The 18,237-nt window shown below is 43.0% G+C and overlaps 1 protein-coding gene across 1 annotated transcript; it reads right to left on the reverse strand.

Annotated features, from left to right (window-relative positions):
• Positions 1-12,797: 12,797 nt before the first annotated feature.
• LOC138843493 (small ribosomal subunit protein uS8-like) lies at positions 12,798-15,125 on the reverse strand. Its single transcript, XM_070047632.1, has one exon. It carries the CDS (start codon positions 13,248-13,250, stop codon positions 12,840-12,842), a length of 411 nt encoding a protein of 136 aa, XP_069903733.1. The 5' UTR covers positions 13,251-15,125; the 3' UTR covers positions 12,798-12,839.
• Between the last annotated feature and the right edge of the window lie 3,112 nt (positions 15,126-18,237).

Consider the following 18,237-nt stretch of genomic DNA (forward strand, 5'->3'; position numbering starts at 1 on the left):
GGCAGAGGAGGACTATAAAGGAGGAGAGAGACGGCATGCACCAGGAACATCTAAGGGGAACATCTAAGGGGAACACCTGTGCAGCCCCCAGAGAGCCGGCCGGCGGTGTGCTGCTCCCCCGCGGAAGTGGGGAATGTGGCCAGGGGGAACCGCCCTTCCACGGAGGTGGAAGGGACAGTAGCCAACCCGGGAAGAACCAGCAGCAAACCCGGGGAGGGCCGAGCAGACGAAAGAACAGCGCAGGGTCCTGTGTTGCTCCTCCACGAAGAGGGGGAGCGACATAATGGTGCCGTGACTCGGATATGAAGTCTAGGCAGGGTCCTGTGTCGTTCCTCCATGAAGAGGGGGAGCGACACATTTTCCATAATTAAAGATGTTTAGATCTGTGGAGGTCAATATGGATAGGAGATGAATAAAAACAACTGAATTGACACTGAATGACAAACAGCTACACATTTATGAAATGCGCAAGCATTTCCCAGCCTCCAATTTCCCTACTTTAACCCACTTGTCTGCTTAACACCCTTCCAAGGCTTTCCAGTGCTGCCAGAATGAAACACCAGCACCCAGCAAAATCCTGGCCCCTCCCAGTCCCTCAGGACTCCTCCCTGCCCATCTTCCTTCCCATGTTGGATGTTTTCCACCAGAAAGATGTGCAGCTGCACTAACGTTCCCTGACTCCCATGCCTTTGCAGATACAGTACCCTCTTTCCTCCCATACCTTTTCTCCAAGGCAGCCAATATCCCCTTTTTATATATTCTATAGCATAATCTGCGTTTGACTGTGCCAGATTTGACTGCGTTAGACTATGTTGCTGTGTACCTGCTCCCTCTCTCATCTTTGCGATTCTAGCACTAAGCACAGAGAAATAGTAAAAAAATATTTATTGGAGGTGTGCATTTTGCCTAGTGGTTAAGACACCACTAGGGATGCCCCTATCGGTTATAGGAGGAAGATGAGGAGACTCAGTCCAGGTCTCCCACGTAGGGGTGGCAGGGCCCATGGACTTGAGCTGTCATCTGCTGCCTCCCCAGATACATTAGTAGGAAGCTGGAATAGGAAGTGGAGGAACCAGAACTCAAATTGGCACTCTGATATGGCGTGAGGGCATTTCAAGCAGCAACTTAACCTGGTAGGCCACAACATCCACCCAATACTCACTTCTGACACCAACTTCAAGTTCCAGTGGTCATCAAGATTTAATTTGAAAGGCAGAGAGAGGGAGGGCGGGAGGGAGAGAGAGAGAGAGAGAGGGAGAGATAGAGATAGAGATAGAGAGAGCTCCCTCCCTCCCTCCCATTTGTTAGTATACTCCAAAAATGCCTGCAATAGTCAGAGTCTCATTAGGACCAAAGCTGGGAGCTAGAAACACACCCAGGTTTTCCATATGGGTGGTAGAAACCCAAGTCCTTGAACATCACTGTATCTTCCAGGGTCTGTATTGCAGGAAACTGGAATCAGAAGCCAGAACCAGGAATCAAACCCAGGCACTCCAACATGAGACATAGGTGTCAATCAATAGGCAAAATGCTCTCTCGAGACTACCTTTACTTTCAATAATTCACTAGGGAGACTTATTGCAATCTGTTACATTCACAGTTATGGTTTATTAAAGTGAAAGGATACCGGCCATGAGTGGAATGCTATAGTGCAGAGTCCAGGAGAACTCTACAGGCAGTTTCCGATTGTCTTCTCCCTGTAGAATAATGAACATCACCAACTTCTGCTGACAACAGTGTGTGACAATGCATGTGGAATATTGCCATCACCTGTGGGGAGCAACTGGGAGCAACTCGGACTAGACTAAATTACTGGAATTAAGACTTATTCTATGCATCTGCTCTCCCACAATATGGCGCTGGGAGAGGAGGAAACAGCTTCTACACAGCTGCCTCCAGTTCAACCAATAAACTGTGGGACCTGCTCCTGATTGGAGAGTAGCGTACTCGGCATGTGGGTAGCAGAGTTGGGATTGGTGGAAGAGGACTATAAAGGAGGAGAGAGACAACATGCACTGGGAACATCTGAAGGAACACCTGTGCAGCCCCCGAGAGAGTCGGCCGGCGGTGTGCCGCTCCCCTGCAGAAGTGGGGAAAGAGGCAGGGGAACCGCCCTTCCACGGAGGTGGGAGGGACGGTAGCCAACCCGGGAAGAACCAGCAGCAAACCCGGGGAGGGCCGAGCAGACAAAAGAACAGCACAGGGTCCTGTGTCGTTCCTCCGCGAAGAGGGGGAGCGACATAATGGTGCCGTGACTCGGATATGAAGCCTAGGCAGGGTTTAGTGTCGTTCCTCCACGAAGAGGGGGAGCGACAATCACCTAACTGTGATGGCTGGAGTTTTTACTGGGGCTTGCTTATACTCTTATCCTCCAGTCCCTCTAGAAGTTAAGCTGATATGGCATGTCCCAAAGCCCCAACCAGCTTTCATATTGTTACACCATTTAGTGTGGTCCAAGGACCCAGGTAAACAAAGACAAGTGTCAGGACATTCCAAAATCCTAGAAATGATCTTCCAGGAAACCAAGGGCAAGAATAGGACTTTCTTTGGATGAGGTTAATTCTTTACCTTAGCAAATTTATAAATTATGAAAACATAATGCATACATTTGCTTTTTCCTTGTCACATTCTCACTCTCTCTTTAAAAAGATTTACTTACTATTATTTGAAAGGCAGAGCTGAGAGAGAGAGAGAGAGAGAGAGAGACCTTCTATCCACCAGTTCAGTCCCAAAATGGCTGGGCTTAGCCAAGCTGAAGCCAGGAGCCTGGAAGTCCATCCAAGTTTCCCATGTTGGTGCAGGGACCCAAAGACTTGGGCCATTAGCAAGGAGCTGGATAGGAAGTGGGGTAGCTGGGACAGGACACCACCCCCGCCTCCGCCACGCATATGGGATGCCTGTGTTGGAGATGGTGGCTTAACTGACCTTGCTGCAACATGGTCCCTCTCTTTTTAATTAACATTCTAATTAACAAAAGCTAACACTATCTTGTGATGCATCAGAATGTTTATTTAACAGATAAATAATGTTTTCCTAAGAATTCCAGGGTCTAACTGCAGGGAAATGGCTAGAACAGCAAATCTCAGATAGGGAAGGAACCAAAGACCACCAGCTGCAAACAACTGAAGAAACCTTCACCTGACTGGTATCAGCATAACTATGAGAAGCAGCCTTGAAAAACCTACCAGCATCACCTATGGGCGCTGGGAGTCCCAGCTGCTCCACTTCCCATCCAGCTCTCTGCTCTGGCCTGGGAAAGCAGTAGAAGATGGCCCAAGTCCTTGGGCCCCGGCACCAGTGTGGGAGACCTGGAAGAAGCTCCTGGCTCCTGGCTTCAGATCAGCGCAGCTCTGGCCTTTGTAGCCATCTGGGGAGTGAACCAGTGGATGGAAGATGGAAGACCTCTCTCTCTTTCTCTCTCTCTCTCTGCCTCAGCCTCAGCCTCTCTGTAATTCTGCCTTTCAAATAAAATAAATAAACCTTAAAAAAAAAAAAAAACCTACCTGACAATCAATCAACTAGACCTGTTATCTTCCCTAACATCCCCCAATTCCCCTTTCTTCTTTAAAAGTCCTCCTGCTAACCTGCAAATTGGGAAAAGCACTTTTGAGACCAAATTTGTCCGCTTTGCCCTCAAAGATTGCTAGCCTTTAGAATAAACATGTTCCCTTCGATCAACTCTTGTCTCTGATAAATTGGCTGTTCTGTGTCCAGCAGCCTGGGCCTGGTTATAACGGTATCAATTATTCACAAATACTACTGTCTTCATTGTTTGCTGCTGCTGTAACAGAATACCTGAGACTGGGTAATTTATAAAACAAAGAAATGTATTTGTTTCATGGTTCTTAAGGCTGGAAATCTGAGAGCATGATCATGGCATCTGATGAGGGCTTTTGTGTTGCATTATCTCATGATGGAAGGCAGAGGGGCAAGAAAGCTCAAAAACCAGTGGGCAAGTTAAGCTTATAACAAACCCACTCTCTCAATAATTAACATGCTCCTGTTAACAGCACTTATCTATTCATGAGTGCCCTCTTATTAGGCTACATCTCCCAACACTACTTGCATTGGGGATTAAGTTTCTAATACATGTGTCTGGGGGACATATTTAACCATAGCAACTATATACAAGTATATAATACATATTAGGAAACAAGGAAAATAGAATTTATTAGAGGAATAAATAAAATACTAAATAAAATGGACGTCTTAGTATTTTTCTCTGTACCCCTATGCATTTTTTATACCCTCTGTGGAGTGGGTGCACCGTACTTTAGACTCTACTTAGATATTAAAACACGTCTGAAGTCTAAGGCTATAGCAAATGAATTCGATATCTTTTCCACATGTATAACATCAATAATTTCACACAAACAATTTACAAGATATTAACTCAAAAAGACAAGTGGGTCAGCAATCTTGAACCTCTATGAACCAAATTTATGCAAAGGGAATGGAAAAGAGTAGTCAATCTGGAATAAGGAAGCTTAGGTGCCCTCCCACTATGCCATAAAGAACACCTCTTAGTCACAGTTACCTCAGCAGTACAATGGGAACAATAAACATGATGCTTGGTACAGCTCAGCTATTATCATTATCCGTATGCCTACAGAGCATGATAATGGGGAGGGATGGGTCCTTTTATAGAGTAAATTGGAATATTCATTAGAGTGGAGGAAAGAAAGCAATACATTAAGAACCATCCATCAAATTGGAAAGGTGCTTGTCCCAGAGGAGAGAAAGTTTGTACTAATATAATAAAGAATTAAATGCTGCTTAGTTTGACCAGCTTGTACTAAAAAGAAGTTAGGTGATTTACCAAAAAGTTTTGACAAAAATCAACAAAAGAAAAGGTAAAATGACTCGGTGTGCCCACGTAAAAATATCAATATGTTTAAAATATTTCTCAGAAAAAGATGTAAATAAAATACATAAATAAAGAATTGTGAAAGAAGAAAAATGGCTTTACTCATAGTTAACTTTGTGGATTTCTCTAGGCCTATTTCCTCATCTATAACAATGAGGCCTCATCTATAACAATAGAGGGGGAAAATCTATAAAAATACTTCTATATAGAAAATTACCTATGGTCACCACAGGGATTTGACCCTCAACAAGGAATTTATGTCTATATATATATATTTTGAAAAGTTCATAGAAATGCACATTATAAAAAACCTTACATGTATATCAAAGTAATTCTGCAAAAAATTATCTTTTAATTCCATTTTCCACAGATTTTTGAAGTCAATTTGTCTATATACTTCGAACATATCTGAGAAAAAAGATATACTCTTCTTTTAGTGATTTTATTTTCCTTAGCATCATCAATAAAAGAGTTAATATATTATCTGCCAATCAATGAAGAAAAATTTAGGATAAAAAACTAGAGTCTTCTTTGTATCTGACTAACACATTCAGAGTATGATGGCCTCAGAGAAATGACACCAATTAAGAAAAAGGCAAATTGAAATTAATTTTTTCTAAGAAATCAAACTGTAGGTGAAAGAATGTGACTGTACATTCTACAGTGGCTAATGGAATAAGAAGGAGTTCTGGAAATTCATGAAAAGAATTCAAAGGAAATAGACTTGCACGCAAAACAGAGATTATGAAATCAGTGGCAATGCTAAACTGACTCAATTCTAAAGACGTAATCTCAGAAACAGAGGAGTCAATGTTGAACCATCTTGTTTTAGCTTACAAACATGACTGTAAAAGGAAGTGGACATTTTCCAGAACCTCACAATATTGTAGTCACTTCTGGAAACTGGAGGCCTTAGAATTTTGAGTAGAGCTGAAGAAAAAAAGAGGTAATAAAGTGAAGAAATCCTGGAGCATGTGAAGAAGGCAAGGGAGAAGGAACTAAATTCAGAGAGCCTAGAAAAAGCACTAAGGAGACAAAGAAGGGAAAGAGTCTAAGATGGTCGGTATGTTAGTAGTAATTAAGAAAAACATTCACGATAGTATAGAAGAAACAACAAAAAACTACATTGAGCTTAGGGAAATTCAGCTTGATGGATGAACTTGATTCAATAAAGTTTGTGGTGACTAAAAATATATGAACTACCCAAGTCTCTCAGCACATATCCTGGTATGAAATTCAAGAGTCTCTGTGTTTTCGTTTTGTTTTATTTGTAACTTCCTGAACAAAAAGAACAAAAGTAGGTTAAATTACATATACACCGGATTAGTATCAAATATTAACTGGCCAATTATCACGAGATACCACCCCCAAACAACTGGCTTTACAGCAAGGCTATTTTTCCGAGAATTCTGTGGGCAGAGATTCTGAAGAGTTCTTCAGTAAAACATCCTAATGCTAAGTGACTTCTCCTGTCAAAAATGATTTCCATGCCTCAGGAGACTTGGCTCGATGAGAGGTTAAAACAGCTTCTTTCTTTCCTGCATTCTCAAGAAGAGCCTGAGTATCGTTTAACCTTCTCTTCATGACTCAGAATCTTCCCAAAACACAAACCACAACAGTCTCCCCCTTGTAATCACCATCTAAGATAGACCCCTGCCAGCCTCCCAGGGCCCTCCTGCTCTCCTTTGTGTCACACCTCCTCCCTTTCCCCTAGAGATAATGCACTATTCTGCATTCTAACAGTTTGGTTTAGGATTGCCCGTTTTCGAAATTACAAAAATGGTCTCAATATACTAAGTCAAATATACATTATGTACCACCAATTCATCACCTGAAAATGTACACTTGAGTGGCTTTCAGTGCATTCACTATGTTGTGCACCCATTACTACTATCTAATTCTACTACTAATTCCCATCACGCCCAAAAGAAATCTCAGTGGGAAGTGAGTCCTAGTTAGTATGGTACCTTTTGGGTCTGGCCTGTGAGATTCCATACTGTGTGCCAATGTGTTTTGAATAAAGACAAAGCAGTAAAGAACAGATTTTTCCAATTAATTTTGGATCCATACACAAGTGGTTTTCAACCTTGATTGCTCACGAGTGTCAGCTAGGAAGAGTTAAAAAACACAGAAATGTAGGTACCATCCAGAAAAAGAAATGGAAACTTGGCTTCTCGAAAAGGTTTGCTGAAGCATTAGTGATTTTAAAAGTTCTCTGGTGATTCTATTGTGTAGCCAGGGTTATGATCAGATGAAGGCTCTCACTAAAAAAGACAGAATCTGGGCCCGGGAACTTGCATTGTGACAGACAGCCCATGCAATTCTTCTAAGGCAGTTTCAGAAATACTGCAGGAAACTAAGGATGATTTGTAGGAAAATAAATGACTTCATCAACAAATTTCTATTGCTTTCAAACAAGCAAACATGAATGCTAGTTTAAAACATTTTTAATAATATGTCAATAAGAAACTATTTTAATGTATGATTTAAGTGGTGAGGAGAAGATGTATTACATCTGCCTCATTTCTTTTAATATGATGTTTAGTCCACAGTGGAAACCTATTGGGAGGCAGCCCTTTCCAACTACTACTCTGAGGTTAACACAGGAAGAAGGTCTACTTTTTTTGGACATCAAACCAGTGCTCAATATTGTCAACAGGCTGTGAACTTCCCAATTACTTTCACTCGTAGAGGACATTGTACAAAGAATTTTCTTCACATCATCAGATAAACACATTGGGAAATTTGTCAATGTAATTGCCAAGAAAAATGGCAAAATAAATGGAAAAAGAAAAATTTTTAGAAAAGGAAAAGACACCTCAAAATAGTCTGAAATAGACTTCATTACAAATTTAGTATAATAGTAACAACTTTATGTATCGATAAATAAGAACATTTTGTGAGAAGCAAGAATTGGTATTTTGCCCTTAGAAGTACGAGGCTCTTAAAACAAACTGCAGAAAATGGAATTAAGAGCTAACTAAAAGTATATTTTGGTTTACACGAATTTTTAAATCCATATGCATGAGGGGGTCTTCAAAAATTCATCACAAGCATATATTATGAAAAAGTATGCATGATTTCAAAATTCTTTTTTCAAAAATATTTATTTGAATGGCAGAGTGATAGAGGAAGAGACAGAGAGAGGAAGAGACAGAGAAAAATTGAGAGAGGGATCGTCCATCTGCTGTTTACTCCCCAGATGACCACAAACGTGGGAGCTGGGCCAGGCTAAAGCCAGGAGCCAGGAACTCCATCCAGTTCTCTCACAAAGGTAGCAAGGGTCCCAGTACTTGGGCCAAGTTCCATTGCTTTCCCAGGCATGTTAGCAGGGAGCTGGATTGGAAGTGGAGCAGCTGGGACTCGAACTGACATTCTGATCTGAGATGTTGGCATCAAAGGTGGCAGCTTGACCTGCTGCACTATAGTGCTGGCTCCTCAGAATTCTTTCTGCCCTAAAATCAACTTATCTTTTTATTCCATTTTTCCACTAAAATTTTGAAGCACCCTCCTATTCCTATGATTTATATACCTGGGGGCACAACTGTTCTTTTGGTTTTTAATCATCTATTTATTTATTTGAAAGGCAGAGAGAGAGAGAGAGAGAGATATCAACCTTCCATTTGCTGGTTCACTCCCCAAATTGCTGCAACAGCTGAAGCCAGGAGCTAGGAACTCCACCCAGTTTTCCCACATGGGTGGCAGGGGTCCAAGCATTTGGGCCATTTTCTGTTGCTTCCTCATATACATAAGCAGGGAGCTGGTTTGGAAGTGAAGCAGCTGGGACTCAAACTGGTATTCTTTTTTTTATTTTTTCTTTCTTTCTTTCTTTCTTTCTTTCTTTCTTTCTTTCTTTCTTTCTTTCTTTTTTTTTTTTTGACAGGCAGAGTGGACAGTGAGAGAGAGACAGAGAGGTCTTCCTTTACCATTGGTTCACCCTCCTATGGCCGCTGCGGCTGGCACACTGCGCTGATCCAAAGCCAGGAGCCAGGTGCTTCTCCTGGTCTCCCATGCGGGTGCAGGGCCCAAGGACTTGGAACATCCTTCACTGCACTCCTGGGCCACAGCAGAGAGCTGTCCTGGAAGAGGGGCAACCGGGACAGAATCTGGTGCCCAGACCGGGACTAGAACCTGGTGTGCTGGTGCCGCAGGCGGAGGATTAGCCTATTGAGCCGCGGCACTGGCCTCAAACTGGTATTCTCATAAGGGATGCCAACATCACAAGCAGCAGCTTAACCAGCTGTGCTACAATGCCAGCCCCAGGCTAGTTCTTTATATAATAGAAATTCTCCTCAATTTATGATGAGGTTAACTCAGCTGATAAGCTGATAATAAATTGAAAATACTGTAAGGAAAAAATGCATTTAACCTTCCAAACATCACAGCTTAGTCTAATCTACTTTAAACATGCTTGGAATATTTACATTAATTAACAACTGGGCAAAATCATTCAACACAAAACCCATTTTATAATACAATGTTTAATATCTCATGTAATTTATTGAATCTCTGTATTCCAAAACCACCAGCAACCCAGAACTCTCCGCCTCTAACCAGCATGGAGGGGGACACAGACAGATAGACAATTGCTAAGAATGAGAAAACATCAGAATTCCAAGTATAGTTTCTGCTGTACTTCTGGGTGTTGCTTTCACACTACCAGAAGTCCAAAAGTCTTAAGTGGAATCATTTTAAGTCAGAGACCTAACCCAACTGTATTTCCTCCTTTCTCAGCTCTTAATATAATAACGTATCTTTCTCTTGGTATCTCCAATTACTAATGTGTTGTCTTGATCTATTGCTAATTATAGATATGGCTTGGCAATTTTTCCCTTATCAGTGGGAAACTCACAGAAAAGTCAGTTTTTATTTAGTATATTAGCCTCAATACTTTAGGTGATGTTATAGTTATCAGAAAACACTAATATATTTTAAGAGAAACATAATTTTAGAATTATAGAAAAACTGAAAATAGCGTGGAGTATATCCATGTACCTCCAGGTCTTAGTCTTTTTGTGCTGCTATGACAGAATACCACAGACAGAAATTTATAAAGAATAGAAATTTAGGACAGATGATTTAGCACAGCCATTAAGATGAAAAGATTTTTCATCCACTGGTTCACTCCCCAAATGCCTGAAACAGCTAGGAGTAGACCAGGATGCAGCCAGGAGCCCAGAACTCAATACAGATCTCCCACATAGGGGCTGGGAATCCAATCACTTGAGGCATCACCTGCTGCCTCCCAGAGTATAAATTAGGAAGCTGGAATTGGGAGCGGAGCTGAGACCTGAACTCAGGCACTCTGATATGGAATACAGACATCCTAGATGGTATCTTAATCACTGTATCAAATGCCTGTCCTGGTAGAATAAATCTTTGGTAATAAACTTGACTACTTAAAAAAATGGGGACAGTGCTGTGGCATGGTGGGTTAAGCCTCCACCTGCAGCGCCAGCATCCCATATGGATGCTGATTTGAGTCCCGGCTGCTCCACTTCTGATCCAGTTCCCTGCTGATAGCCTGAGAAAGCATCAGAGGATGGCTCAAGTGCTTGGGCCCTTGCATCCACATGGGAGAACTGGAGGAAGCTCCTGGCTCTTAGCTTTGGATCAGCCCAGCTTTGACTGTTGTAGCCATTTAGGGAGTGAACCAGTGGAGAGAAGACCTTTCTCTCTGTCTCTCCCTCTCTCTGTAACTCTGCCTCTCATATAAATAACTAAATAAATCTTTAAAAAATTGTAAATTGTGATTAAAATATACCTAACATAAAATTTACCATGTTAACCATTTTTGAAGTATACAGTTTAGTAGCATTAAATTAATTCTAATTCTCATTGTTGTGCTGTTAAAAAAATAATGTCTGAAGATCGTTATCTGCTTTTAAGGGACAGTTATTTGACATTTTTGCCCCATTTCAAATGGATGTCACTGACACTCGAAATCTATCAGGGATCTAAATTGACAATGAGAATCAGAGTTAAGTGAGGGAAGTCTAACAGGAATGACCTCATTCACCTTTGTGATTTACAAGGTGAGATAACAGGCCAAGGGAATTTGAATCACTTTCCCAAGTCACCATCAGTGAATAGCCGAGCTGGGTTCTGACCCTGATCTGTGATAACCACCTCAAAACACACCCCAATGAAAAGAAACTACCCAGACAACAGCCTTTCTTTTAGATTGCCCTACTTACAAAGTTACCCTAATCTGCACTAAAATAATCTGTGAGCTTCAAATTTGCAGGTCAAATTTTGAGAGTCTGGGAGTAGAAGTTTGCCACCTACAGGTCAAAAGAAAGAAGACATCTTTAGGTTTCTCAGAGCAGAGCTTAAATGCAGAGCTTAAATGGGAGACTGAATGGAGCTCCTGCCTCTGGCCTTGGCTTGGGCCAACCCTGACTGTTGGGACCATCTGGGGAGTGAATCAGCTGATGGAAGATATCCCTCTCCTTTTCCCTCCCCTTTCCCTCCACTTTCCTCCCCTCTCCCTCTGTCTCTGTCCCTCTCTTACGGTGACTCTTCCTTTGGGAGAGCAGCTCTTAATATAACACAGGAAAATATTTATAAAAGGAACACTGCCTTCATTCTCCATATTAAGTTTCTATTCTTTTTCCATAGCATATGGAGCTATGGTAATAGGAAAAATGACAGAATGCTAAACATTATGAATTCATAATTAGAAAGGCATGAACGTATTTCTTAGCAACTGAGAACGTATCTCCTTTTCTGTTGGCAGGTCTTCCTCATCACTAAGAATTATCTGAATGGGCAATCAACATTTTACAACAATGTTGGGATGATGGATAACCATTAAGTTTAGAGTCTTCAGTCATTATCTACTAAAATAAATTCCAGCTGGATTAAATAGTTAAGTAAATTATACATAAAACCATAAAAGTACTAAAATTTTGTGTAAATGATTATAAGATAACCTTAGAGTTGGGAATATTTTTTTAAACATCACACAAAGGAAAGAAAACACATTTTACAAACATTAAAAAAATCACTCTTCTTTCTTCTTCACTAATAATCAAGGAAAGTTTAATTAAAACTAATAATCAAGGAAAGTTTAATTAAAATGAAAGTATTTCCACCCAAATTGACTCATAAAATTTTAATGATAGGGACCGGCGCTGTGGTGCAGTGGATTAAAGCCCAGGCCTGAAGTGCCGGCATCCCATATGGGCACTGGTTCTAGTCCCGGCTGCTCCTCTTCCCATCCAGCTCTCTGCTAAGCAGCGGAGGATGGCCCAGGTTCTTGGGCCCCTGCACCCCCATGGGAGACCTGGAGGAGGCTCCTGGCTCCTGGCTCCTGGCTTCGGATTGGTACAGCTCTGGCCGTTGCAGCCATCTGGGGAGTGAACCAGTGGATGGAGGACCTTTTTCTCTGTCTCTATCTCTGAAACTCTGTCTTTCAAATAAATAAAATAAATCTTTAAAAAAAAATGTTAATGATAATATCCAGTGTTGACAGATAGGATAAATGGCATTTTTAAATTGTTTACCTTTGCAGAATATTTTGGAGAATAATTTGGTCAAATATGTCAGAAAAGCTTAAAAATGTCCATCTATCCATTGATCCAGTGTCCATTTCTAAAAATTTATCCAAAGGAAATAATCATGAGTAGAAGGAAAGATTCCATTACAAATACACTCATGACAGCCTTGTTTACAATAGTTCCCATGCTGCAATTGACCTAAATGTTTGATAGCATATGGGCTAAGTAAATTATAAGTTAGGTGCTGGAAAAATGGGATGCCATTGAAATTATTTTACTGGATTCTCATAATAATGGGGAAATTTTTTAATACCCTAATTGATATCAGTGGATGATATGATAGTATGTTTGGTATGATCTCTTTTGGATTTAAAAAAAAGCATATCTATATCCACATACACAGAGGCAGCTTTGGATAAACATACCCTAAATATTTTTTTTTTTTTTTAGCACCAGAGTCCATCGAGCTTTTATTTGTAAGCCTGTGTTACATCCCTAGAAAAAGAATCCCAGGATCGACGATGTTTTCGTTGTGCTTCTTCATGGTCCATGATGCCAGCTGAGGTTGTCAGTACAATGAAACCAAACTGGCGGGATGGAAGCAGGTTATTCTGCCATTTTTCTAGATCTTTCAACTGCACGTCAAATCTGGGGCTGATCACTCCGCACTTGTTTAACCTGCCGGTGAGGTTCACCACGATCTTCCCAGCTCTGTGATCGTCAATGATTTCAAACTCGCCAATGTAACCATGCTTCATCATCACAGTCAGAAACCTGACGATGACTTTGGAGCACGGCCTGATGAGAACCTGGCGCTTGCCTCTCTTCTCGGCATTGTTTATGCTCTTGAGAGCATCGGCCAGGACGTTCATGCGCACCATCGCGGCGGCACGGAAAGATGGCGGAAAGAGGACGGGAGGAGCGAGAGCCAAACATACCCTAAATATTAATAAGAGTTACTTTGGTATGTGGGGAAAGGGGAGACTGAGAAGTGCTTCTAAATAAGTTCTTGGAGAATAATAAAAAGAATTAAAGTATGAATGTGTTAAAAAAAAAATCCCAGGCTGGAAGTGAGAACAGGTAGACAAAAAGAATGGGGCTGGTTATGAGGTGACAAACAAAAGCACTCAGGAAGAGTAGACCTGGCAGATGTGCAAGAACATTGGTCCAGGATGAAGTCAGACACAAAGCCAGAGCTTGCACAGCATCATCTAGGAGGCTGCAAGTCACACACTGAACAGCCGATGTGGCATGTCTGCTGCTTGCGGAGCGTGGGTTTTTGTGATTCCAAGGCTCAGTCTAAAACAGTGAATACATTTTCTAATCTAAAGACCCAAGTGATTTGAAAATTTCCACAATACTACACCACTAAGTGACAAGAAATAAAAATAAAAATACATGTAAAAATAATTTTTAAAATTGGCATTTTAAAGAAAGACATTTGGAAAGTATCTCAAAGCCTTTAAGTATTTCTTTAAATTTTTTTAAAGTCTATTTTAAAACATTTTTATTTTATTTATTTATTTTGACAGGCAGAGTTAGACAGTGAGAGAGAGAGAGAGAGAAAGGTCTTCCTTCTGTTGGTTCATCCCCAAATGGCTGCTACGGCTGATGTGCTGCAGCTGGTACTGCTGATCTGAAGCCAGGAGCCAGGTGCTTCCTCCTGGTCTCCCACACGGGTGCAGGGCCCAAGCACTTGGGTCATCCTCCATTGCCTTACCCAGGCCACAGCAGAGAGCTGGACTGGAAGAGGAGCAACCAGGACAGAATCCGGCACCCCGACTGGGACTAGAACCCGGGATGCTGGCGCCGCAGGCAGAGGATTAGCCTATTGAGCCGCAGCGCCAGCCAGTTTATTTTTTTAAAAATTTATTTGAAAGGCAAAGAGAGGATGAATGGATATGTAAAGATTGATTTTCCCATCTGTTGGTTCACTTCCCAAACATCCAAGCCAAAGCAAGGAGCCAGGAATTCCACCCAGGTCTCCCATGCGGGTGGCAGGGACCCAAGAACTTGAGCCATCACCTGTTGCCTCCCAGGGTGTTAGCAGGATGTTGGATTGGAAGGCAGAGCTAGCACTCAACCCTAGGCACTCAAGATAAGGGACATGGGTGTCTCAAGTGGCAGCTCAGCCAACTGTACCACAACACTGAAATCTGTCTTTTAAATTTGAAGTTTACTTTTACTTGTAGAAGGTAGAGCAAAGCAAATTCATGTATTTTCACCTTGAATTGAATATTTCCCCTTAGATTACACCATATACTATCAAAACAGTATTTACTCTGCCACATGCAGAATTTGTGTAATTGTGTTTGTTATTTGTGTATAGATGAGTTCTAAAGAAGGAGGTCTTTGGGGACCAGTGTTGTGGCATAGCAGGTTAAGCCACCTCCTGTGATGCTGGCATCCCATATGGGTGCCAGTTCAAATGCCAGCTGCTCCACTTCTGATCCAGCTCCCTGCGAATGCCCGGGAAAACAGCAGAAAATGGCCCAAGTGCTTGGGCCTCTACCACCCACATGGAAGACCTGGATGAAGCTTCTGGCTACTGGTTTTAGCCTGGTGCAGCCTCGGCAGCCATTTGGAAAGTAAACCATGGCCAGCACCGTGGCTCAATAGGCTAATCCTCCGCCTGCAACGCCAGCACAAGGGGTTCTAGTCCCAGTCGGGGCGCCAGATTCTGTCCCAGTTGCCCCTCTTCCAGGCCAGCTCTCTGCTGTGGTCCGGGAGGGCAGTGGAGGATGGCCCAGGTCCTTGGGCCCTGCACCCCATGGGAGACCAGGATAAGTACCTGGCTCCTGGCTTCAGATCAGGGCAATGCGCCAGCCGCAGCACGCCGGCCATGGGGGCCATTGGAGGGTGAACCAACGGCAAAGGAAGACCTTTCTCTCTCTCACTGTCCACTCTGCCTGTCAAAAAAAAAAAAAAAAAAAAAAAAAGGAAAGTAAACTAGCAGATGGAATATCCCTCTCTCTGTAACTCTGCCTTTAAATTAATAGTAAATAAATCTAAAAAAAAAAGTCTTCAGTGTTTTAGAACATGTGCTAAAACATATGCACATTTGTTATTTATAAATTAGAAAATAAATATCCTACCAAAGTAATAGGATAAGTAATTTATATAACATGAAAATTAAAACAGAAGTTAAAAATAAATAGAAGGGCCAGCGCCGTGGCTCACTGGGTTAATCCTCTGCCTGCGGCACCGGCATCCCATATGGACTCCAGGTTCTAGTCCCGGTTGCTTCTCTTCCAGTCCAGCTCTCTGCTGTCGCCTGGGAGGGCAGTGGAGGATGGCTCAAGTGCTTGGGCCACTGCACCTGCATGGGAGACCAGGAAGAAGCACCTGGCTCCTGGCTTCGGATCAGCGCAGCGTCAGCCATAGTGGCCATTTGGGGAGTGAACCAATGGAATGAAGACCTTTCTCTCTCTCTCACTGTCTATAACTCTACCTGTCAAATAAATAAAAAAAAAAATAGAAAGTCCAATATGTTCCTTTTGCACCCCAATAGCTTGTCTTATCTGTTAGCTGCCCCTCTTCAGTGGGCCCTCCTGAGTTTCCTGCCAGACTGTCCACCTCACTTGCTTGGGCAAGGGACTTAACCTCTGGGCCTTAGTTTGTCTGTACACTGAAGACAATAAGAGCCCATCTCCTAGGACCACTGTAAAGGTGGAAGGTGCCAACGCCTGTAACAGTCTGCATCGTGCCTGGCGTGAGGAAGTGCTCTCTGATGGTAGCTGTTTTATGACTGACAATTTGCACGGTGCAAGCTTTCTTAGGATGATTGCTGAGTGAAGGCTGATCATTCCTGGTGTCTGAGGAACTAAAGTTGCTTCATATAAAACCATACACACAGATTTGTTGTATTTCCTAATTTTCATCTCTGACCCCTTTTCCTATATCATCCTCCTCAAGCAGGGTCTAGTTGCATGATTTTTCAGATTTCTGCAAAGTTGCCCAGCCCCCGCCACTGTGGCCATTTGGGAGTGAACAAGCAAATGGAAGACCCCTCTTTCTCTAACTCTGCCTTTAAAATAAATAAAAATAAAGCTTTAATTAATTAATTAATTAATTTTTTTTGACAGGCAGAGTGGATAGTGAGAGAGAGACAGAAAGGTCTTTCTTCTCCATTGGTTCACCCCTCAATGGCTGCTGCAGCTGGCGCACTGCGCTGATCTGAAGCCAGGAGCCAGGTGCTTCTCCTGGTCTCCCATGTGGGTGCAGGGCCCAAGCACTTGGGCCATCCTCCACTGTCCTCTCGGGCCACAGCAGAGAGCTGTCCTGGAAGAGGAGCAACTGGGACAGAATTTGGTGCCCCGACCGGGACTAGAACCCGGTGTGCCGGCGCCACAGGCGGAGGATTAGCCAAGTGAGCCGCGGCGCTGGCCTAAAGCTTTTTTAAAAACTACACTGGGTGGGCTTTGTAGTGCAAGTTAAGTTGCTGCCTGCAGTGCTGGCAAACCATATGGGCGCTGGTTTTCCAGCTGCCCTGCTTCCGATCCAGCTCCCTGATAATGTGCCTAGGAAAGCAGTAGAGGATGGCCCAAGTCCCTGGGCCCCTGACACCCACAGGGCAGATCCAGATGGTGTTCCATGCTCCTGCTTTGGCTTGGTCCAGCCCCCACCTTTGTGGCCATTTGGGGAGTGAGCCAGCAGACAGAAGATCTCCCTGTCTCTGTAACTCTGCCTTTCAAATAAAGAAATAAATCTTAAGAAATATACAGATGCCTAGGCCCCAGTCCCATGACAATAGAGTGCATAAAGTGCACTCAGGGATGGAGGGCCTGAGAAAGGGAAAAATCATCCCTCTATGCCTATGGTTCTCCACCCTGACTATAAAATATACTCTCCTGGGGAACTGCAGATAAATACCAATGCTTGCCATCCTGACCTCAGACTAATTGATTTAATATCTACCAATCCAGTCAGGGTATAAGTAGCCCTTAAAGCTCCCCAGGGGATGGCTTTGTGGCCCAGCAGGTTAAGCCTCCATCTATGATGCTGGCATCCCATATTCTGGTGGTTGTGTTACATATAATATGAAACCGGCATACTGGCTTATACAACAGTTCTAACTTTGGTTAGTATTAGTTCTCCTGATGATTACTTTCTGCTATCTGGACAAAAGTCTGTGGGCCTGCAAAGCTATGATCATGGAAACCCTGCCATGTGATGCTGGCATCAATTATTGCTGCCCTGTGAGATCCTGGACCCCTTTAACCCACCATTGCTTTCCTCCTCACTAAACCAGCCTGTTTTGAAAACAACAGCGCACACTAGTGGGCCAAGAACTGCCCCTAAGTTTAATGACTGAAGTTTTGGAGCATGCCTCTCATAGGAAAGTAAGTAATGCTTTGTAAAGTTTGGTCATTTAAATAATCCTTTAAAAAGAGGTTCATTTCTAACTTGTGCTGTTCTTTTTTTTATTTTTATTTTTTGACAGGCAGAGTGGACAGTGAGACAGAGAGAAAGGTCTTCCTTTTGCCATTGGTTCACCCTCCAATGGCCACCGCGGCCGGCGCGCTGCAGCCGGCGCACCGCGCTGATCCGAAGCCAGGAGCCAGGTACTTATACTGGTCTCCCATGGGGTGCAGGGCCCAAGCACTTGGGCCATCCTCCACTGCACTCCCTGGCCACAGCAGAGAGCTGGCCTGGAAGAGGGGCAACTGGGACAGAATCCGGCGCCACAACCGGGACTAGAACCTGGTGTGCCGGCGCCGCTAGGTGGAGGATTAGCCTAGTGAGCCGCGGCGCCGGCTTGTGCTGTTCTTTTGAAAACTTCATTTAAATGATTTTAAAGTCAGTTTTTTTTTTTTTTTTAAACAATTGAAAGGCAGAGAGACAGAGGTGGAAGGGGCAGAGAGAGCA

The sequence above is a fragment of the Oryctolagus cuniculus genome, chromosome 8 (assembly GCF_964237555.1).
Source record: "Oryctolagus cuniculus chromosome 8, mOryCun1.1, whole genome shotgun sequence".
In the NCBI taxonomy this organism is placed as follows: Eukaryota; Metazoa; Chordata; class Mammalia; order Lagomorpha; family Leporidae; genus Oryctolagus; species Oryctolagus cuniculus.